Here is a 23,625-nt window from a genome sequence, read left to right on the forward strand (position 1 = left end):
ATAACCTTCTCTGAAGGCACCTCAATATCAGGACTGGGAATCATTACTCTGAATTAAAATCGTTGGTCAGGCTACAAGCTGTTTAATACTAATTTGATGTGTAGTTTTGACTTTTAAATAGCATTTTTGAAGTGACAGAATAAATATTGTTTCATTTAGTTTGGGTTTTTATTGTTGTTGTGAGCTTTGAACTATGTTTTGGTCTTTGTTAATTAGTTTGCTAGCGGTTGGCAACATCTAATCCTGACTAGTAAGGCCCTGTATCTAGAAAACTTGTACTTAATTGAGATAACACCTCCATAATTTTAATTATAAATTTAAAATTTGATAGTAGATTCACTTTCTCCCTATCAGTGTCAGCAATCAGCATATTAGAGTCCAAAACAGACATTTTGGGGTGAATTTTTTTAAGTTTTTAAAAAAATAATTAATTAATTAATGTGGTTATGCCAGGTCTTAGTTGCGGCCTATGGGCTCCTTAGTTGTGGTTTGCCAGCTTCTTAGTTGCAGCACATGTGCTCCTTAGGTGTGGCATGCAAACTCTTAGTTGTGGCATGTGTGTGGGATCTAGTTCCCTGACCAGGGGTCGAACCCGTGCCCCTGCATTGGGAGCACGGAGTCTTAACCACTGCGCCACCAGCAAAATCCCTGGGGTGAATTTTTAACAGATGTGATTTAAAAAAAAACTCATGGGGACAAGTAAAGATTTTTTTAAATTAAAAATACTCATCTGGAGTTTGTTTTAAAGCAAGCTGTGTATGTGTGTAGTATATGTATACACGCATTTAGTTTGCCTTATATATGTATGTACATATGTAAATATACTTCATGTGTGTATACTCATATGTATATACACTTATGTAAAATTCATAGCCTCTCATAGTATAGTGTTTGGAACCAGGTGATAGTTATGTAAACACCAAGTTTCAAATGACCACCACTCTCCCCAAACCCTTACCCTGCATTCTCCCCAATACTAACAACTGAAATAGCAGTATCACAACCAGCAGCTTTCACCTGCTACAGAGATTTCTCCACTGATCATTATTATCTCTTGGACTTCACAAAACTGATAGATATTGGGAATGGCTTATAGTTTTTAGAGAGAACGTTCTTTGAGGAAAAGGGAACTGATTTTAATTTTTTAGGCATAGTTCCCATGATCTGGATTTTCTTTTCTTTTAGAAAGCAAAGGCCTTGAAAAAGAATAGCCAAGTAAACTAGTTCTCAAACTCTGCCTTGCTTCCAAGTGCCAGCTGTGGTGTACTAGGTCTAACCTGTGACTTTCCTCAGATACAGGTTATTATCCATAACCTGCTTTTCTCACTTACCCTTCATCTTCTCCATAGCTCTGAGAGATCATTTTGAAGGAATAATGGATGAACCTTCTTCCTTGGCCAAACCTGTGGAGCTCAACCAGCACTCCCGATTCATAATTGGTTCCGTGTCTGAAGATAACTCAGAGGATGAGATTAGCAACCTGGTGAAGCTGGACCTACTGGAGGAGAAGGAGGGCTCTCTGTCACCAGCCTCTGTCTGCTCAGATACGCTCTCTGACTTGGGGATCTCTAGCCTACAGGATGGCTTGGCCTTACACATGAGGTAAGTCAGAGAAGTTTAATGTTTTACTTATTTAATCTGTCCTGTTGGTTTCATTGATCTTGTTCTGAAAAGAGCAAGAATAATTTGAGCCAAGATTTTTTCACCTTTTTCTGTATCATTGGACTTCTTTTTTTTTTCTTTTTTTTTTTTTGCGGTACGCGGGCCTCTCACTGTTGTGGCCTCTCCCGTTGCGGAGCACAGGCTCTGGGCGTGCAGGCTCAGCGGCCATGGCCCACGGGCCCAGCCGCTCTGCGGCATGTGGGATCCTCCCGGACTGGGGCACAAACCCGTGTCCCCTGCATCGGCAGGCGGACTCTCAACCACTGCGCCACCAGGGAAGCCCCTTTGGGTTTTTTTTTGTTTTTTTTTCATTGGATTTTTTGATAAGTGGGAAATGATGTATTTTGCCTGGAGTGCAGGTTTTGAAAGTGTCTTTTCCTAAATGTTCCTCTAAACTTTCTCCCGTTCCTCCTACATGCTAGGTCTTTTAGTGAGACCTAGCAAGTAAGAGTGAGGAATTTCAGTCTCCGTACTACTTTGACTAACACTGTTATAACTGTCTGAAGATTGATAGGACTTTTGCAGGGGTGGGCAAATTTGTAGTAATCTTTCTTTGAACTGCTTTATCATGTCAGAAAGTTATATTCTAATTCTGACAGGGCCAGTCTATTGAGGAACAAGGGGTTGTTGTAGAGCTCTCCTTTTTCTCTAGAAACACGATTCTCTACATGTAATTGAGAATGTCAGTAAATAGTAACACTAGATTATTCTTATTTATTGATGTTTGATTGAACAACCAGTGTGTGAACTTTTGGTCATTTGCCTTGCATTTCTTGGATTGAAAAGTCTGAATTAGTGGTTCTTGGTTTTTACTGTACATCAGAATCGCTTGGAGGACCTTAAGAAATGAGCCCCATCCCCAGAAATTCTGATTCAGGTGATATTGGCCTGGCTTGGAGCTGGGGCATTTTTTTTTAAAGCTATTTGAGTGAGTCTAATATACAGCCAGGGTTGAGATTATTGGTTAGCCTAGATAAACATAAATTAGGGTGACTATCGCTCCTGTTATTATCTTGGTGCTTCTATAATTAATGGATCATAAAATAATTCAGCTCCTTTTTATACACCCAAGATACAGATTCTGTAGTAAAATCCTGTACTGGGTCTGGCTGAATGCAACTGTCCTGCCTATGGTTATCCCTGGGGATTTGGGGTCCTTGCTTCTGGAACATGAAGTAGTGAGTGTCAGTGGTCACCCCTGTTTGGCTACGTGGAGGTTGAAAGAAAAGAGTTAAGCAAGTTAATTATGTTTTACTTTTCCTAGAACTGCAATGAACCAGTGAGATAATTTAGCCTAATGCCTTTTATTTAAATAGATGAGAAAACTGAGGTCTAAAGAGGGAAAATAACTTGCCTAAAGGTAAATAGCTGGAAGACTGGAATTCAAAGTTAGATGCCCGGATTCCATTGAAGTAACTTTTCTCCCCTATTTCCCTGACCATACAAGTGTCTTAATTATATAACTAGTGCAGACAAAGTTGGTGTTTAGGAGTTAGTGAATAAAGTATTATATCTAATCTCTGGGCTAAAAAGAGGAATAGAAGTCAGTATTTAGTAGCAGGGAAAAGAGGTCAGGTTTTTATCTTTATGTAAACATTTTTTCTTACTTAATAGTTCACTTAATGATTGTCCTGAAGGCTAATACTGGGGGCGGTATCCCTGAGGTCATTTGTAAATGAGTGGAGGTTGTGACTGGTGGGATTACTTGCATTGAGAAGACCAAGGACCAAAGATTCTAAACCTTCTGCAAGGTACTGGATAATCACACACAACGGAGAATTGTTCTCACAATGTCATGGTGCCCCTGTTGAGAAAGACCGGGTGAAATCTAAATCCTTAAAGCCACACAGCACTTGAGAAATTTGTCCAATTTGAGGCCAAGTGAAGCAGAATATCCATTCATTGGATTATGAAATTGTGAGTTTGGCAATGGTGAGATAAATACTATTATAAGAAATTCAGCTGATGATATTACAAGGCAGTTTATAGTTGCCAAATTGCAAAGTCTATGGGGTCAGTGGTATGAGCACTTGAGAATTTCTTTGCATGCCCTTCTGTTGCAAAACTCATGCCTGTAGCTTGTGGAGGAACCACGGATTGAAGTGTGATCAGCAGCCTGGGAAGGAGACAGTGCCAATTTCTACTTGCTTCTCAGATAGCTAATGTTCCAAAATAGAACAAAGGTTCTCCATTGATACATTTCTTTTTTTTTAAACTTCCATCACTTTTTTTTTTTTTTTTGGCTGCATTGGGTCTTCGTTGCTGCGCACGGGCTTACTCTAGTTGTGGCGAGCAGGAGCTACTCTTTGTTGTGGCGCGTGGGCTTCTCATTGTGTTGGCTTCTCTTTTCGTGGAGCACGGGCTCTAGGCTGCCGGGCTTTAGTTAGTTGCAGCACATGGGCTCAGTAGTTGCGGCACGCCAGCCCTAGAGCGTGCGAGCTTCAGTAGTTGCGGTGCATGGGCTCAGTAGTTGTGGCTCACAGGCTCTAGAGCGTAGGCTCAGTAGTTGTGGTGCATGGGCTTTGTTGCTCTGTGGCATGTGGGATCTTCCCAGACCTGGGATCGAACCCGTGTCCCCTGCATTGGCAGGTGGATTCTTTTTTTTTTTTTAACATCTTTATTGGGGTATAATTGCTTTACAATGGTGTGTTAGTTTCTGCTTTATAACAAAGTGAATCAGTTATACATATACATATGTTCCCATATCTCTTCCCTCTTGCGTCTCCCTCCCTCCCATCCTCCCTATGGCAGGTGGATTCTTAACTACTGCACCACCAGGGAAGTCCCCATTGATTCATTTATTAAGTCACTTGTGGATATGATGTCCTTGGGGGGTAATTTAAATTGTTCCAAATTCATTTTATATATTAGAAAGGACTCTTCTGACATTTGCCACCAATTAAGTAGGTGACCACAGACAATTCATGTTACCTCTTTGGACTCATATTCCTCATCTGTGAAAATGATGATATTGATTCAGATACTCCTTTTCGCCCTTTGAACCCAAATTAAATAGAGACTGGCTGAGTTTAGGATTAGCTCCCAGAATGAATAGTCTTAATCCTTCACAGGTGATACAGATTAAAAAGGCAGGTACATTCTTAAAAGATGCTAACTGGAGGTCATCTAAAACCAAGTGAAGTAATTGCCATAGTATAGGATGAGAGTGGGCCCCTGTCTCAAGTTAGGGCTTTGTTTTAAGTGCTAAATGAGAAGTCAAGTGGGTGTGATGGATGAATAGGCAGAAAAAGAAAATAGACTTTTCCAGAGTTGGAGATGACTTGCATCACGTGTTTTTCTGGAGTGCCAGGGTAAGATTGGATTAATCACTCTCTAAGCTTTATGACCCAGACATTTGAAAATAATACCCCAAGAAAGTAGTTGTAGCTTGGTGGGAATATATAGGCATCATATATAGGCATCATTGTAGATGACTGTGCTTTGGCTTTTTTTTTTTTTTTTTTTTGCGGTACGCGGGCCTCTCACTGTTGTGGCCTCTCCCATTGCGGAGCACAGGCTCCGGACGCGCAGGCTCAGAGGCCATGGCTCACGGGCCCAGCCGCTCCGCAGCATGTGGGATCTTCCCGGACCGGGGCACGAACCCGTGTCCCCTGCATTGGCAGGCGGACTCCCAACCACTGCGCCACCGGGGAAGCCCTGGCTTTTTATTTTTAGAGAAGATCAGCTAGGGTTTGTTACCTGTATATCAGCTAGGTTGATACGTTTCTGAACCCTACTATTATTTTTTTTTTCAGTTTTCATAAAGGTTTATTTCATTATTGGTGGGTAGCGCATTTAACAGTTAAATACATTTAAATAAGGTGTAAGTGACTGCACGACTGCAGCATTGGTAACTAGATAGATAACCAATTCAACTAGAAACCAGCTAACAAGTAACTCTCTAAATATTTAAAATGCAGCTCTTGTTTACATCATCCTTTGTTTTGATCACCTTCTGGGGGGCAGGGAAAGCCGGCTGGTCACACTGGAAATATATAAGGCCAAATCTTCTGATATCCATTCCCAGAGGTCTCGTTCAGCTGAATTAAGCCTCCAACTCCAGGGCAAGCCCAAGCTTGTGGCCTCCAGCATTAATGCTCTTCCCATCTACCAGAGCAGACAATGTAAGCTTCACACCAGGCCTCAGAGTCTGAGTGTAGCACACACTCCAATTAAACTAGAGTTGTTGACTTTTGCAGAAATGGAAGCAGTGGGATCCAACTGATATTTAGCTGCAATGCCAAAGCTAGTGCAGTTGGTTCCTGCAGTGCCAAAGCTACTGCAGTTGGTTCCAAGCAGTGTTTACTGAAGTGTCAAGATCTTCACATACTTTTTGATAAATTGACCCTCCAAATTCTGTCCCATCACTGATGTTAGTGTGTAGCTGGAAGTCCCCAGTCCTGTAGCCCACTGCAAAATTATTCCTTGTCAGCTTTGATTTGGCACTGTCAAAGGTCATCTGGTGCCCAGCAAGCCAGCCCTCATAACCAAAGACTGCTGAACTGTGGATTGCAGGTCCAGCAAAATCAAAGCCAACATCACAACCAAGGTTTATACACTCCCTCTTGTAAGAAGACTTGATTTTACCTCTTTTCTTTCCCGTGTTTGGTGAAAAGGTGGTATCGGATGTCAGTTTCAAACCTTGACAAATCTGGTCTTCAATAGCGATTCCTGTTCCCAGAGTGTTATCAGTGTTCCACTTTTCTGTGAAAGTCAGACCATACTCACACCATTTATATTTGGTCTCCAAGGTTCCAGTAACTTTACCAGTGTCTGTGTTAGATTAACCAGATGTTGAGAATTCCACCCCACTGCATGACTTTGTTTTCACATCTAGTTTCACCAGCCCAAAACCAAATCCTTTGTTGAAAATATCTCTGGCAGCTTTGCCAAGGTACATTGGCCTCGGGCAGTTCTGTCGGTAGACCTTGGGAAAAGGTGATCTGGTGGTCTCCTGGGGGTAGGGGGCTGAGGCAGGTCGCTCGGGGGTCGGGCTGCAGCTGCCAAGGTTGGAGGGCGAAGTTCATTATTAATATTTAATTGAACATTTGAGGAGAAAAACCATTAAAGACTGAATGTAAGCATCTCAATTTTGATACCTAATGTATGATTTGGTGGCATATAATAGAGCCATCTAGTTGTATGGATATTGACATTTTCTCTGCTCCTTGTGGGATGCCACTTGAGGTCAGATTGTTCTGCATACTTACAATGCTGTGCAAATCCAGATTACCCCACAGTATCACACTATCAAACAAACAAAGATAGTAATCAATTTTGTCAACTAGTATGCTGATTTCCTGGTTGAAGTCCAGTTGGAGACAGGTTAGCCTCACAGTTGGATCTTTTACCTCTTAAGGTACTGTGATTTCTTTAAATCTTTTTTATACTATAATTCATGTATTTGAAACTCCATCTCAATTTTCTCTTAAAGTTCTTAAAAATGTATACTCAAAATATCAAAGGGCCAACATTTTATGCTTAGCAAGCATGTTTGGTTAATGACTTTATTTGAGAACAATCTGTAAATGCTGTTGTTTGTGTGTGTGTGTGTGTATATATATATATATATGTGTGTATATATATATATATATATATATATATATATATATATATATATATATATATATATATATATCTCAAGCCTAAGATGTCCTGTACCTGGGGTTTAAGACAGTAGTTGCTGCTGTGGAAGGAGAGAGTCATTCAGTTCACTCAAGAAGGGCACCTTGAAGGTGAGTTATATTCCTATCTCCTTTATGGTCTAGAAAAAAAAGTACTTTACCAATATTTTAGAAAATTTAGAGTTCACATATGAGATTGTCTATAACGTGTTTGACTCTTCAGAAGAATCTAACTAGAGAGTTTTGTCTTTTGGTTTTTTTTTTGCGGCACGCGGGCCTCTCACTGTTGTGGCCTCTCCCGTTGCAGAGCACAGGCTCCAGACGCTCGGGCTCAGCGGCTATGGCTCACGGGCCCAGCCACTCCGCGGCATGTGGGATCTTCCCGGACTGGGGCACGAACCCGTGTCCCCTGCATCGGCAGGCGGACTCTCAACAACTGCGCCACCAGGGAAGCCCATAACTAGAGAGTTTTGATGCTATTTTCTAATTAGAAATAATCTTTAAAGTTTCTCCAGTGATGCCAGTCATGGAATGCAGACAGGTAATATACCGAATTTGGGATCAGCTCCTAGATACCGTACTTCATGGTCATATTAAAATTTTCATATAGGGGCTTCCCTGGTGGCACAGTGGTTGAGAGTCCGCCTGCCGATGCAGGAGACACCGGTTCGTGCCCCGGTCCGGGAGGATCCCACCTGCCGCGGAGCGGCTAGGCCTGTGAGCCATGGCCGCTGAGCCTGCGCGTCCGGAGCCTGTGCTCCGCAATGGGAGAGGCCACAACAGTGAGAGGCCCGCGTACCGCAAAAAAAAAAAAGAAAAAAGAAAAATTTTCATAGAGAGCTGTACCGAGCTTCATCCATAAGAAATAAGGTGATTCTAACCTTAGTTAGAATCTGAGAGAATCTGGGATTGGCTCTCAGCTTCCATCCCCATTGACTGGGTCAAGAGGGAAGTTATAGCGAACAAGAATAGTAAGAGAAAGAGCTGACCTATTCCTGCTACATCCTATCCTATTTTTCACATTGTCTGTATGAATTAGCAGTCCTGTTTTCTCAGTGACTAATTAGAAAAATAATAGTAATGATTGGTAACATTATCAAGTGCTTTACTATATGCCAAACTCTCTGATGTGCTTTATGTGGAGTGTCACACTTAATCTCCACTGCAGCAAACCCACAAGGTAAGTAATATACTCTTATTACCCATTAATTTATGGATGGGGAATTTATGGATAGGGAATTACCCAGTCAGAGCACATACTGTCAGCCACTACACTAAAACAAGAACGCTGGGTGTAATAGATAGGTTGTGTCCTCTTTGAGCAATTTTTCTCTAATTAAACGTCAGCCTTATTTAAAAGGGACAGAAGTTAGAAAATAAATATATATATATTTTTAGAATTTTATTTTTTCTGATGTGGACCTTTTTTTTTTAAAGTCTTTATTGAATTTGTTACAGTATTGCTTCTGTTTTATGTTTTGGTATTTTGGCCGTGAGGCATTTGGGCTCTTAGCTCCTGGACCAGGGATTGAACCTGTACCCCCTGCATTGGAAGGCAAAGTCTTAACCACTGGACTGCCAGGGAAGTCCCTGAAAATATATTTTTACATAATGCTTTATTAAAGAAGCAGTAAGGAAAATTAAAAACAAAATACTAGAAAGCAAACATAAAGTCTTGTATATCCACCACCCAGAGATAACTCCTGCTAATACCCTATTGTATAGTCTTCTGGATCCTTTTCTGTGCATAGGTGCATATGCATTTCTTGCTACTGAGATGAAATCATCTTGTATACGTTGTTTTACAGTCTCTTTTTTGTCAAAAATTTCCACTTTTATATTTCAATAAATTTTCATCTCATCTAATATGTACACCATATTCAAGTTTCTCCAGTTGACTCTAAAATCCTGTTTCATCCAATCTGGTATCAAATCCAGGACCATACGTTGTATATTATATCCCTTAAATTTCTTAATCTATCGCTACCCTCTTTTTTTTTTTGGTGACAGTGACTCGTTGAAAAGGAAGGTAGCAAATCATGAAAGTATATGGCTACTAGTGATAGTTTGGTGGCATAGAGATAAATGGAAGGAAAAATAAAGGATAATTTACCATTCCACACTTTTTATTGTTATAGCATGTGTAGCACAACAATTTGGCGTTGCACTAATGATGATATTTTCTTGGATTTTACAATCATAATGAAAGTGACCATTATAAAATATTGTATGATTTGACCAAAAGCTATGAAGAACAAGAGCTTTCTAGTTTAAGCTGTATATATTTGTGTTTGACCTGGAAAGAAACAAGGATTCTCTTTATTTTTTAGTCTCTCACTTTTAAACTCCTGAGTCTGAAGTGATTTCATTTAAATCTAGTGATGGAGGTGAAAATAAATAGCTGCAAAAGCCCTTGGAAAAGTAAAATGTGCCATACTGGTATAATATATTATTTATTATGGAGGAGTCCATTTGTGAGGTAAATTTTCATATTAGGGCTTTTGGGAATTTAGATCTGAAAGGCTTTTTTTTTTTTTTATAACTTTTTTTTTTTGCGGTACGCGGGCCTCTCACTGTTGTGTCCTCTCCCATTGCGGAGCACAGGCTCCGGACGCGCAGGCTCAGCGGCCATGGCTCATGGGCCCAGCCGCTCCACGGCATGTGGGATCTTCCCGGACCGGGGCACGAACCCGCGTCCCCTGCATCGGCAGGCGGACTCTCAACCACTGCGCCACCAGGGAAGCCCTGAAAGGCTTTTGATTACAGCAAACATTTACTGTCAACGTTATAGTTTATATGTTGAGAATAACCATTATTGAGAGGGCAGGAAACTTCATTTCCCCTTCCTATCTTTTGGCTCTTCTCTCTCAAGCTGTAACATGGGGAATAAGGAAACTGGCTCTAGTTTTGAGTTTATATTATGGCTTTGCTTGCAGATGGGCCTGTGAGAGTGTTCTTATGTTTGGCTTTCTTAGGATTTCCCATTTAGCTTCCCTGAGCTTCCCCCCCTTCCCCCCAGCAGCTCTCCGAACTCTTTACTCTCAATACTTCTATCTTGATATTCTGAGGTTCCCAGTTGCCATGGTACCTCAGAAGTGGAGTAGACAGAGAAGGTCATTATGAGATCTGCAAAGTGTTACTTTTTTGCTGAGGGCAACAGTTTCCTGTCTCTATCTCCCACTCATTCCTTCTTTCCATTCAGAAAACAGGAGCCGTCTCTGTCTGTGTGTGTATTATAGTCTCCAGAGTTTATTCTACAAACGTAGCTAATTGGAGGCATGAAATTACAAATGTTCTAATGTTCAGGACAGTTGCTTGAAAGTGTTTATTCCTTTTAGTACTTACAGTGTAATGCATACATTTTCCCCCTCTGTTTTTCCTGTTAATATGAATTTAAAAGTGAAGTTTGCTTTTACTACTTAATTTTTTTTAAATTATGAGATGTACGCTTATTAGAGAAAATTTGGAAATCCAAAAAGTATAAAGAAAGAAATAAAAAACAATCCAAGATATGACCATCCAGCAATAACTGCTGTTAATATTTGATATGTTTCCTTTCAGTGTTTTTTACCCCTTAAGGATAAATTTCATTAAAAAGTATATACATAGGTGATGTTGTAATGAATACACAGTTCTGTTTCCTGCTTTTTTTCCCCACATAACAATATTTTCTCATGTCCTTAAAAATCTTTCATAAACGTGACTTTTTCAGAGTGCTAAAGTAGGGTTATGCTTGTTTCTTAAGTGGCGTTCCCTACTATGGGCTCTTTGGTTTCTGAGGCAGTTTATTACTCCTTGACGACCTACTTTCTATTTTCCAAAAAATTTTTTGACATCTATAATCTGTTGGGGGGGGTCTCCTCTTCCATTCTCTTTGTCCTTATATCTTTATACCTCTTTTACTATTTTATTGTCATTTTTGTGATTTTGATAGGGAACGGTAATAAACAAATGCTCACACTTTCAACTGGTAGTCCCATTCACTTCTTAATCTAGTGCAGTTGGGTTTCTGCATTTACCATTTCTTGTAACTACTCTTAGAAAACTCTAAGCTACTTCTAAGCTACTCTTAGAAAACTGTTGAAACTACTTATGTTTTACGAACATAATCTCCCAATTCTCTTTTCTGATCCTTTCCTCTTAGGTGCTTGAACAGGCTTGTTTTTTGTTTTTATTTATTTATTTATTCATTCATTCTTGGCTGCGTTGGGTCTTTGTTGCTGTGCACGGGCTTTCTCTAGTTGCGGTGAGCAGGGGCTCCTCTTCGTTGCGGTCCACGGGCTTCTCATTTGCAGTGGCTTCTCTTGTTGCGGAGCACAGGCTCTAGGCACTCAGGCTTCAGTGGTTGTGGCGTGTGGGCTCAGTAGTTGTGGCTCGCGGGCTCTAGAGCACAGGCTCAGTAGTTGTGGTGCTCGGGCTTAGTTGCTCCGCGGCATGTAGGATCTTCCTGGACCAGGGCTCAAACCCGTGTCCCCTGCATTGGCAGGAGGATTTTTAACCTCTGCGCCACCAGGGAAGCCCTACGTATTCTTGTTGATCCTATCCCCCAATAATTCTTGAATTCGTCCCCTTCTTTCCATTGTTACTGCCATTGCTCTTGCTCTTATTTCTTATTCGGATTATGGCAATAGTATTTTAGCGCTTCTCCAGTCTCTTTCCCCTTACAGTATAAGCGCCACATGGCCATTGTCATCTCTCTAAGGTAAACTGATCATCTCACAGCACTATTCAGTGGGTCCCCATTATCCATAGGATATTTTAGTGTCTAGCCAAACACTGTGCCAGGGTCATCATGTTCTTTCTTTCTTTTTTTTTTTTAATTATTTTAAAAATTTATTTATTTATTTTTGGCTGTGTTGGGTATTCGTTGCTGCATGAGGACTTTCTCTAGCTGCGGTGAGCGGGGGCTACTCTTCGTTGCGGTGTGTAGGCTTCTTATTGTGGTGGCTTCTCTTGTTGCAGAGCACGGTCTGTAGGCACGCGGCTTCAGTAGCTGTGTCTCGCGGGCTCTAGAGCACAAGCTCAGTAGTTGTGGTGCACGGGCTTAGTTGCTCCGCGGCATGTGGGATCTTCCTGGACCAGGGCTTGAACCCGTTCCCCTGCATTGGCAGGTGGATTCTTAACCACTGCACCACCAGGGAAGTCCGCTAATGTTATTTCTAATACTCACAACAGCTGTAATCATTATGATGGGCTTAATGAGATCTGTAAGGGGCCCACTAATGTCTCAGAGATGTTTGAACTGGGTTTTGAAGGATGAACAGAAAACAGACAAGACAAGCTAACAGAGATAGGTGTGTGTGTAGTAGGAAGGGTAGAGATGGTGAGGTTGACAACATGTGTAGAGGTGCCAGACTGGAAACATCCACCATATTCAGGCAGTTGTAAGACATGGAGTATCACTGGAATGTAAGGGGGACAGGGTAGTTAGAGCAGTGGAAGAAGAGGCTGGTGAGATAAAGGTCAGATGGTTAAGGATCTTGTATGTCATACTAATGTTGCAGGAAGAAGGACCCCTGCCAGGGCCCGAGAGTGGGCTCTTGTTTAACACTCGGAAGTGAATTGTCCGAGGAGACACATGTGCTGACAAAGCAAGAGACTTTCTTGGGAAGGGGTGCCCAGGTGGAGAACAGTAGGGTAAGGGAACCCAGGAGATCTGCTCTGCCACGTGGCTCGCAGTCTCGGGTTTTATGGTAATTGGGTTAGTTTCCAGTGGTCTCTGGCTAATCACTCTGACTCAGGGTCCTTCCTGGTGGTGTGGGCATCACTCAGCCAAGATGGATTCCAGCGGGAAGGATTCTGGGAGGTTGGTAGGACATACGGACTGGCGTCTCCTCTCTCCTTTTGACCTTTCCCAAATTCTTCCAGTTGCTGGTAGCTTGTTAGTTCTGCGTTCCTTAGCAGGACCTCCTGTTGCAAGTGGCTACTATCTTGCCTGGCCAGGGTGGGTGGTTTCAGTCACTAACACTAAGACATATACAAGATGGAAAACATGGGGACTTCCCTGGTGGCACATTGGTTAAGAATCCACCTGCCAATGCAGGGGACATAGGTTCGAGCCCTGGTCTGGGAAGATCCCACATGCCATGGAGCAACTAAGCCCGTGTGCCACAACTACTGAAGCCCATGCACCTGGAGCCCATGCTCTGCAACAAGAGAAGCCCATGCACCACAAAAAAAAAAAAAAAAAAGATGGAAAACAGTATTTAGGTTTGGCTGTACAACAGAATCATCTGCAGAGCTTTATTCCTGAGCCCTGTCTCAGACTGATTAAATTACAGTCTCTGGTTATTCTGCTACTCTCCAGGTGAGTCTGATCTGAAACCTGAGCTGAGAATCACTTTTTCAGAGTTTAGAGCAATGCCTGGCATATAGTATATGCTTAATAAATGTTTGTTGCATTGAAATTAAAGTTGTGCAAGTAGATTTGATCACTGTGAGGAAGAGTATATAGGTAGGAGGGAAATGTATCTTAAGGAAATGTCTACCTTCAGATGGAAGAAAGGGGAAAAAGGAGACAGGAAATGATCGGTGAGGTAGAAGGAGAACCAAGAAAACCAGAGGAAAGATTATTTAAAGGTAGAAGGTGTGACATGGAGTGGTGAATAGAGATGAAAGATGAAGAAAAAGCACTGGAGTTAGGGGTAGGAGAAGCCTGAGGTGAACAGCTTTAAGTAGATGGCAAGAGATAAAGTAGTGAACAAATGGTGAAAGAACAGGAATTTCAACAGTTCACCTCTTAAGAAGTTGATGGCAAGGAAGAAAGTACAATAATTACTTAAGGGCATTATAGGATCTGCTCACTTGCTGCCTCTCCCACCCCTCTCCTCCCTCTCCCCCTTCCACTACTCCCCCCACCCCCTTTTGTCTCCTCCCCCAAGCTCTCTCAGGTTTTCTTATTGGAATGCCCTTCTCCTGACTGTTGAAATTCCTTTCATACTTTGGGGTCCTCACGTTTTAAGGTCCTTCTCAAATGCTGGCTGTGCTGTGAAATTCTTGTTCTTTCTCCTATTTTGTAGTTCTTTTCTGGAAATTTGGCCTTCCATTTTTTCCCACAACAACAGTTTCATTCTTTTCCATTGTCCTTAAACCAGCAGTCTCCCTTTCTGCTAGTCCCTGCCTCCTCTAGACACACTTTCAGTTCATAACTTTGCCTCATCTTTCATGGAGAAAATAGAAACTATCAGACCAGAAATTCTTCCTCCCAACACTTAATTTTAAGCTTACTTGTATCTGTACTCATATTCTTATCTTTGTCATTGATTTTTAGTTTAATCCATTGTATTCAGAGGATATACTCTATGTAATTTCAAATTTTTGAAATTTGTTTATACTTTATGGCTTAGCATATGGTCTACTTTGGTAACTTCTTTTTGTTTGGTTTGGTTTGTTTTCGTTTTTTGGATTTTTTTTTTGGCTGCGCCGTGTGGCTTGCAGGATCTTAGTTCCCTGACCAGGGATCGAACCTGAGCCCTCAGCAGTGAAAACGCTGAGTCCTAACCACTGGACTGCCAGGGAGTTCTCTGGTAAAGTTTTATAAACACTTGCAAAGAATGTGTATTTTGTATTTGTTGGTTATAAAATTCTATACATGTCAGTTAAGTTGAGTTTTTCAATTGTGTTGTTTTTCTGTATCCTTGATGTTTTTTGCCTAATTGTTCTCAGTTGCTGAAAGAGGAATATTAATTAATCTCACTGTCAGAATCCTGAATCCTATAAATCAATGAGAAAAAGATATTTCAATGTCTTATGAAGACATTCAACCCAATAGAAATATAAGGAAAAGACTTGAACTTCACAAAAGAAGATGCCTGGACGGCAAATAAGCTTATGAAAATAAGCTGTTTAATATCATTGATCATCAGGGATTTGCAGATTAAAAATCACTATGAATTAATTGCCATCCCAACCAAAAAGGCCAAAATTAAAAGACTGACAATGTCAAGTGTTAGCAAGGGTGTACGACACATGGAAGTCCCATACATAGCTAATGGGAATAAACGTAGGCACAACCACTTTAGAAAAGTATTTGGGCAGTATCTTTTACAGCCGTAAACATACATATACTCTGTCAACAAGCAAGTCCTTTCCTTGCTATTTACCCGAAAGAAATGAGTGCATTTGTCCACCAAAAACCAAGTTCAAGTATAGTCAAAATTCATAAAAAAACAGAATGTCCACCAATAGAATAAATAAATCATGCAGTAGTCACACAATGGAATGCTACATGCAATGAAAATGAACAAACTACTGCTATGCCACAACATGGATGAATTTCATGGACATAATATTGATCAAATACATACAGTACGGCACTATACATATGGAGTTCAAAAACAGGCAAAACTGATTGATGGTGATAGAGTTCAGAATAGTGTTTACATTGGGGAAGATATTGACTGGAAAGGAAGCACACTGGAGCTTTCGGAGACTGTGGAAATAATTGGTATCTTAATGGAGTGGTTGATTATGTGCATATGTACATATGTAAAATTAATTGAGTGTATAATTAAGACTTTGCACTTTATTGTATGAAATTACATCTCAAAAAGTAGATAAAACAGGCAGGACTTCCAGCTATAACTTAGTGAGGAGATGAACAAATCCTTAATCCCAAAAAGCAGCTACGAAGCTTGACAAAACCATTTCAGCCTTAAAATCAACTATAAGACATACAACAGTCTGAGAGAAGTTTATATTTGAAAAACTGCTGAAATTCAATAAGAACAGTAGGAGTCTGTGGTGTTCTTGTCAGGACTTTTCCCATTCCCTTCCCTCAGCTTGGTTGGCATGGAGGTTTTGCCACTGTGGGTATGCCATAAGGGCTGGAGTTTTTGATGCTGCAGTTGAAGGGAGCATACTCCTTTTGGGTAGTGGATGATGCCCATGCTCCCGAGTGGCATTGTCAGTAGAAGTGACCATCTGGCAGGGGATGAGAGAGGTGGGCCAACCACTCTACTAGCATGAGGTGTGTTTGTGGTTGGGGTGAGCATATTGCTGGTTGAGCCTGCGTGCGTGCACAGAGTGGACATGACAGGGCTCAGCAGAAAGTTAAAGCCAGGACATACTTGAAAATGTCCTGACCTTTGAATGTGGTACCCTGCCTTACACACAGACACATAAACGGAGTACAAAAGCCTTACTGGCCTCAGGTGTTTGGGTATAACCCCTGCCTAATCACTGGCTGACATTTAAGTTTTGCAGACATAGAGGTAACACCTTAGGAAGGAGGTTGAAACATAAAAGCACATGATAAGAAGAAATTGAGCTGAGGCATCAGTGATTGTACACTTTGGGGGAGAGAGATTTCACAGATTTAGCCCAGGCAAATTATTAAGCCAAGAAAGAAAAACAAACAAGCAAGCATTAGTAACAACAACAATCTTCATGGGTAAAAGAAATCAGAATCCAGAGTTGATACAATAAATTGTTTAATATGTTAAGTTTTCAACAAAAAAATCATGAGACGTGAAAAGAAATAGGAAAGTTAGCCCATATTTAGGAAAAAAGTCAATATAGACTGTCTCTGAGTGTCTAGATGCTGGATTAGCAGACAAAGTCTTCAAATCAGGTATCATAAATGTATTCAACGAACCAAAAGAAAGCATGTTTAAAGAATTTTTTAAAAGTATGACAACAATGAATCAATAAATAATATTTTCAGTAAGGAGAGAGAAATTTAAAAGAAGCAAATGTCACCAAAGAGGATATACAGATGGCAAATAAAGATGTGAAGAGATGTTTAAAATCACTAGCTATTAGGGAAGTGCAAATTAAGACAGTAAGTATTACTATACAACTGTCAGAGTGCCTAAAATAAAAACTAGTGACAACACCAAATGTTTGCAAGAATGTGGAGTAATTGGAAAACTTGTACATAGTTGGTGGGAATGTAAATGATACAGCCAGTCTGGAAAATAATTTGGAAATTTCTTATAAAACTAAATATTTACCATATGTTCCAACAATTCCATTCCTAGTTACATACCCATAAGAAATGAAAGCATATGTTCGCATAAAAACTTGTACATGAATGTCCATAGCAACATTATTCATAATAACTATAAAGTGGAAATAACCCAGTATCCATCAACTGATAAATGGATAAACAAAATGTGGTATGGCCATACAGTGGAAAATTATTTGGCCATAAAGAGAAATGAAGTATGGATACATGCTACAACATTGAAAACATTATGCTAAGTGAAAGAAGCCACATATGATATCATTCCATTTATATGAAATATCTAGAATAGGCAAATCTATAAAGACAGAAAGTAGATTAGTCATTGCCTAGGACTGGGGAGGGGTTTGGGGGAAATAGGGAGTGCCTGCTACTGAGTACAGGGTTTCTTTTGGGGGTAATGAAAATGTTCTAAAATTGATTGTGATGATGGTTCACAGCCATGTGAATATAATAAAAACCATTGAATTATATACTTTAAATGGCTGAAATATATGGTATGTGAATTATGTCTCAATAAAGTTGTTAAGGATTTTAAAATGAGATTAGCAAGGTCACAGGCTACAGGATCCATATACAAAAATTAGTTGTATTTCTGCATACTAGCTAGCAATGAACAAGCAAAAAATTAAATTAAAATAGTTTTATTCACTATGGCAATGAAAATAATAAAATGCTTAGGAATAAATTCAACCAAAAAAAGTATAAGACTTGTCCATTAGAAATTATATTACTGGGACTTCCCTCGTGGTCCAGTGGTTAAGAATCTGTCTTGTAATGCAGCAGATGCTGGTTCGATCCCTGGTCGGGGAACTAAGATCCCACATGCCACGGGGCAACTAAGCCTGGGCGCCGCAACTACAGAGCCCACGTGCCACAACTAGAGAGAAGCCTGCACACTGCAATGAAGCAAAAAGGCTGTGCACTGCAACTAAGACCCAACACAGCCAAAAAATAAAAATAAAAATAAATTATATTACATTGCTGAGAGAAATTGAAGAAACTTAGTGTCTAAATGCAGGCATACCTTGTTTTATTGCACTCGCTTTATTGCACTTCACAGATAATTGCATTTTACATATTGAAGGTTTGTGGCAACCCTGCATTGTCAGATGATGGTTAGCATTTTTTAGCAATAAAATCTTTTAAAATTAAGGTATGTACATTTTTTGGTAGACATAATGTTATTATTGAACACTTAGTAGACTATAGTATAGAGTAAACCTAACTTTTCCATGCATTGGGAAACCAAAAAATCCATGTGACTTGCTTTATTGCGATATTCACTTTATTGTGGTGGTGAATTGTGGAACCAAACCTGCAATATCTATGAGGTATGCCTATAAATGGAGAGACAGCCCATGTTTGGGAATTGGAAAACTCAATATTGTCAAAATGGTGATTTTCCCTAAATTGATCTTTAAATTCACAGTCCATGTCAAAATCCTAGGAGGATTTGTTTTTTCTTTCTAGAATTTGCCAAACTCATCCTAAAATTTACATGGAAACCCAAAGGACCTAGAATAGACAAAACAATTACGGAAAAGGAAAGCAAAGTTGGAAGACTTACACTACCTGATTTCAAAAACTGACTGTAAAGCCACAGTTATCAAGGCTGTGTGGCATTGTTACAGGGATAGGCATATAGATCAGTGAATCACAATTAGGAGTCCACAGCTAAATCTATTTATATATATGGTCAGTTGATTTTCAAAAGAGGTACATCCTTGATTCAAGATTTCTTTGTTTGGAAAAGCCCCAGTGTAAAACAGTCTCTCACAGTGCGTGCTGCAGTGTAACTCAGACTGCCTTGCAGTCAGGCTAGCTAATGCATCACAGTCTGCCGGATAAACTGCTACGTCATCCTTGGTGCTTGGCATGTTACAATGTTGGGATCAGTGTGGGCTTCTAGTTGGATTTTGTGCCAGGTACGTGTCTACTTTGGACACTCTCTTTTCATGTTAGATTAAAATGAGGATGCTTTGAATTTGGAGGAATGAATGTGGCTTTTTCTTTCTTTTGTTCTAATATTACAGGAGGATTGGGAGCAGCATCCATAAAAGATTAGAAACACTAGCTTTGTTTTGGATCTGGGTGTGCTGTGTTAGTGTTTGGTTGTTTTAGAAAGATCCCTTTGGTGAAAAGGAAGCACAAACTTGATTACTGAGAGTGACTCTGGTATATTTTCTGATATAATCAAGTGCAAAATGGCCTGCTTTATTCTATATGCAATGCTTTGCTTTTTGAATGTTGAACTTATATAACAAAGGCAGAGAGTGATTCTCTTTTGGGAACTGCCTACATCTGGCAGTTAGATGTGTGTAAAATTGAGCTGCTTCTACATCTGTGGTCACTGTAATTGTTCTGAACAAAGGCTTCAGTGCTCTGTTTTTTGAGACATGTTACCCTGAAGAGACATAAAGATAGGAGGACTCCTCTGCATCAGCTTCTTTAAAGGAGGAAGCAAACTTGACTGACTTTATCAGACGTTAACATAGTATGGAAGGAATGATGCAGAGTGGTACAGGCCAGAAACCAATCCAGGACTTCCATTTTTTATTATGCCTAATAGTCATATTGAGCGAGTGTCCTGATTGAGTCTTTTCACCTTGGGTCACCTGAATGTCCTAAGATCAAGGTTTGTCTTAATCATTTATCTTCTATTTGATTTTTCATCTTTCATCTGTGTTCCAGGTCATTTGTGTACTTCTGTTTTGGAGGGTTTCCCTGGAAGGTTAATAGGTTCTCAGCATAGTTGGCATTAGATAAGAATTAACCATTTGTATTCAACATTTTGGTGAGAAAGAATTTTTCTGTGGTGCATGAATCAGGTTAGATATGACTCTGGTGGATTATACCATTCCTAATGACTTATCTCAGGAAATTGTGATTCTGTAGATTCTAGCTGTTGCAGTCTTTTCTGCCATTACAAGGGAGCAATATCCTGAGCAATATCTACTTAATTAAAAGCTAAAACAGGACTGTGTTACTGTATAACATTCAGCCACCATTTATTTATTTAAGTGATTTGTCTATCTGTGGCAAATTTGCTTGCATAGCAATAGATGTGTCCCAGTAGTTTTTTAGGCAGGGTTTTTCTTCCCTGCTTAAACTGGATTAGACCTCTGTGTCTAAAATATTTTTCTGGGCCCCTTTTCCTTTCAGGGATTTTATCCACATCTTCTCCTTATCCCATTTGTACCAGCTCCAGTCTTAATTCTCAAATTTTAGTGAATAAGATCTTAGATTTTGTTGTTTTTTAAAAAGGTGTGGGTGTGTCTGTGTGTGTGTGTGTGTTTGTGTGTGTGTGTGTGTGTGTGTGTGTGTGTGTGTGTGTGTGTGTGTGTGGACACCACTGCTGTGGCCTGAGAATTAGAGTTGTGACTCCCACATTATTCAGAGTTCCTCAGTAGTGGCATGTTTCGTCCTTTTGACTGGCTTTCTTTCTCTCCTGACCTGCTCTCCCCACTCTTGGAGTCTGAAAATCAGTATTATTTGTTTTGATTGGATCTCAGAAATTACCTACTTAGGCTGTGCTGTCCTCCTCCCTCTGGATTTCCTGACCCCATTACTTTCTTGGCATAGTTGTCCTTGTAAACTTTGTCTTCTTTTTGCCCTGGGCCCTCCCTGTCATGTGCTCCTGGCAGCCTGGAGGGGCCGTGGAGCTTTTCTCTGGTGACTGTCAGAAGAAAGTGACTGTTGTTGAAACACGTTTGCTGCGGCTAAGGCAGAGCTGCTGAGATCTACTTTCTAGTTATACAAGCTTTTATATTTCTCCCCCTTTCCTCTCGGTCCCCTTGGGAAATCAACTAATTCTGTGTGTGGGCCCAGTGTAGGGAGAAAATGCAAACAGGAGGGGAAGTATGGAAATTGGGGACAAAGTACACAAAAAGACTGTAGCTTGAGGCCATCAGGAATACTCTACTCTGACTGAAGCAGGGCCAAGAAGTAGGCACAGTATGTCTTGTCCTCCTGGGTTTTAAGCACCTGCAGCAGGAGGACAAACTCCGGCTTGTGTTTACAAGGCCGACATCTGAAGAAAAAGCCTCCCTTCCTTTGCCATCTTGATATGGAGGGTTCTGCGGAGGAAAATAAGGAGATGAGATATTACATGCTTCGAAGGTAAGTTTTAGAGTGCCGTATCTGGGCAATATATACCTTTAAAAAACAATAAGACATTGACAGCTAAGCCCTGGAATTTATGGGCAATCTGATTTGATGATTTTCTTGTGTCTATAGGAAACTTTTTTTTTTTTTTTTTTAAGGAAATGAATTAAAACGCTCATATTTGCTCCTGGATTTCTAAACCTTTATTTTACACTCAGAATTTGAACCAAAGATACCCGAGACCATGTGTGACATTGTAGCTGCGTTGAAAACAAGCACCCGTGCACAGACCTTGCTGTGTGCTGGTCTTTCGTTAAGGAATCTCACGTAGTCTGTGCCAAAATTGCTCACTGTTCTTGGCTGGTTTTTCAAGAGTGACGTCTCTTCATCTATTTTGAAGGAAAATATCAATTCTGTGTGGTAGGTAGCATCCTGTTGAAGGTAGTTTTGCAGAAAACTTTTTTAGACTCTGTCTCTTGGACCAGGAAAGGTGGCCGCTGTCATTGTCCCGGCGTGTGACAGTAGGCAGCCAGACTGGAGGTTTTGAGAGTGCCAAGCTCTCCTATCCCGAATCTTTCTTCTTCCTGCTGTTAGAACTCACGCTGAAGAGGCAATGAGTCAGGCCTTCTTCAGAACTCTTGCAGGTCTGTGCCTCTCCAGCAGAGGGTCGACATAAAAGACCTGAATGATTTGCTGGATGGCAGTCATTAAGGGTCGCTTGCTTGTATTTGCAAACTGGAGTTTTTATTTTGATAAAAATTACCTGAAAATTAAATAGACCCTGGAAAATATAGAAACAAATGAAAAACACTGATTTGGCAAAATGTGTCTTTAAAACAGTCATCCTTTCCTTTTCCTTTTTACTTGACCTCTTCCATCCTTTGGGGGATAAACCAAGCAAATCTTCCACTGAGAGTCAAATAAGTAAAAAACAACTGGTATATTTTACATATACATATTATATATTGTTTTATATATAATATATACTTATATATTTTGTATATTTTAATATATATACAATAAAATGATTTATATATGTATAAATATATATATAACTTTGGTTTATTATTTTATATATGTAAAACAAACATATACAAACAGAATACACATACACATATATATATTAATTACACACACATACACAGTTTTATTTTGTTTTTCTTGGTTAAATACAATAGGTGATCTGTCCATTTTTTTCAAGGAGACATCCCTCCTGGAGCAGTCTGTCCTCCAATTTGAACAATCATGTAGAGAATTCCCTTCTCTTCTGTGTTGGATCCTCTATTTCTTGCATTCCTTGTCTTCCTTTATCTTGGTTTATTTCATCTTTTGGGAAGACAACATTCTCTGGTAGCTTCCTGAGAACAGCTAGGTGAGAGGTAAAGATTTTGAGATCTTTTCTATCTTTCCACTTGATCCTCTTGTTTTTAGCATGGTGCCTAACTTCTGAACATGGCTATATGAAGGATCCCATCTACTTTTTTTTAATCTTTTTAAAAATAAAATTATTTTTGGCTGCATTGGGTCTTTGTTGTTGCACGCAGGCTTTCTCTCGTTGTAGTGAGAGGGGGCTACTCTTTGTTGCGGTGCGCGGGCTTCTCATTGCGGTGGGTTCTCTCGTTGTGGAGCACGAGCTCTAGGCGTGTGAGCTTCAGTAGTTGTGGCACGCAGGCTCAGTAGTTGTGGCTCACAGGCTCTAGAGCACAGGCTCAGTAGTTGTGGCACATAGGCTTAGTTGCTCCGCAGCATGTGGGATCTTCCCAGACCAGGGATTGAACTTGTGTCCCCTGCATTGGCAGGCGGATTCTTAACCACTGTACCACCAGGGAAGTCCTCATCCCATCATTAAAAGTAAGGTATATTTCTGTTTTTCTCACCTCTTTGATTACAAGTGACCCTCAGGGCATTCCTTTGTTATCTCTAAACTATTGATGAAAACGTATGAACAATCCCTTTCCCACCTTAATTTTATCGATAAAGATTTTGCTTCCCTTTTTGTCTTATACTCAGGCATCTCCTTATTTATCCTAGGTTTATATCTTCTCTGTCTCTCTCACCCTAAGAAACTGAAAGTTGATCTCTGGGGAGTGTGTGTGTGTGTGTGTGTGTGTGTGTGTGTGTGTGTGTGTTTAATCTCAGTGTATAGAATTATATAACCATAATTTTTGGTTCAAGACATACTCATTTGTCCATGTGTAACCCACTATTTTTTATTTATTTGGTTACTTATTTAGTAATTTAAAAAATAGTGTAAAAAGGAATTTGAAA

The 23,625-nt window shown here is 40.2% G+C and overlaps 1 protein-coding gene and 1 pseudogene across 1 annotated transcript in view; one reads left to right on the forward strand and one right to left on the reverse strand.

Annotated features, from left to right (window-relative positions):
- ACACA (acetyl-CoA carboxylase alpha) overlaps window positions 1-23,625 on the forward strand; it is a 237,910-nt gene that overhangs the window by 25,808 nt on the left and 188,477 nt on the right. The window contains exon 3 of the mRNA XM_065897277.1: window positions 1,350-1,602. Coding sequence (XP_065753349.1) covers window positions 1,350-1,602 — 253 coding nt within the window. The remainder of the gene's footprint in view (window positions 1-1,349; window positions 1,603-23,625) is intronic.
- On the reverse strand, window positions 5,708-7,872 carry LOC136138328 (voltage-dependent anion-selective channel protein 2 pseudogene; annotated as a pseudogene).

This window comes from Phocoena phocoena, chromosome 19 (genome assembly GCF_963924675.1).
Source record: "Phocoena phocoena chromosome 19, mPhoPho1.1, whole genome shotgun sequence".
Taxonomy (NCBI): Eukaryota; Metazoa; Chordata; class Mammalia; order Artiodactyla; family Phocoenidae; genus Phocoena; species Phocoena phocoena.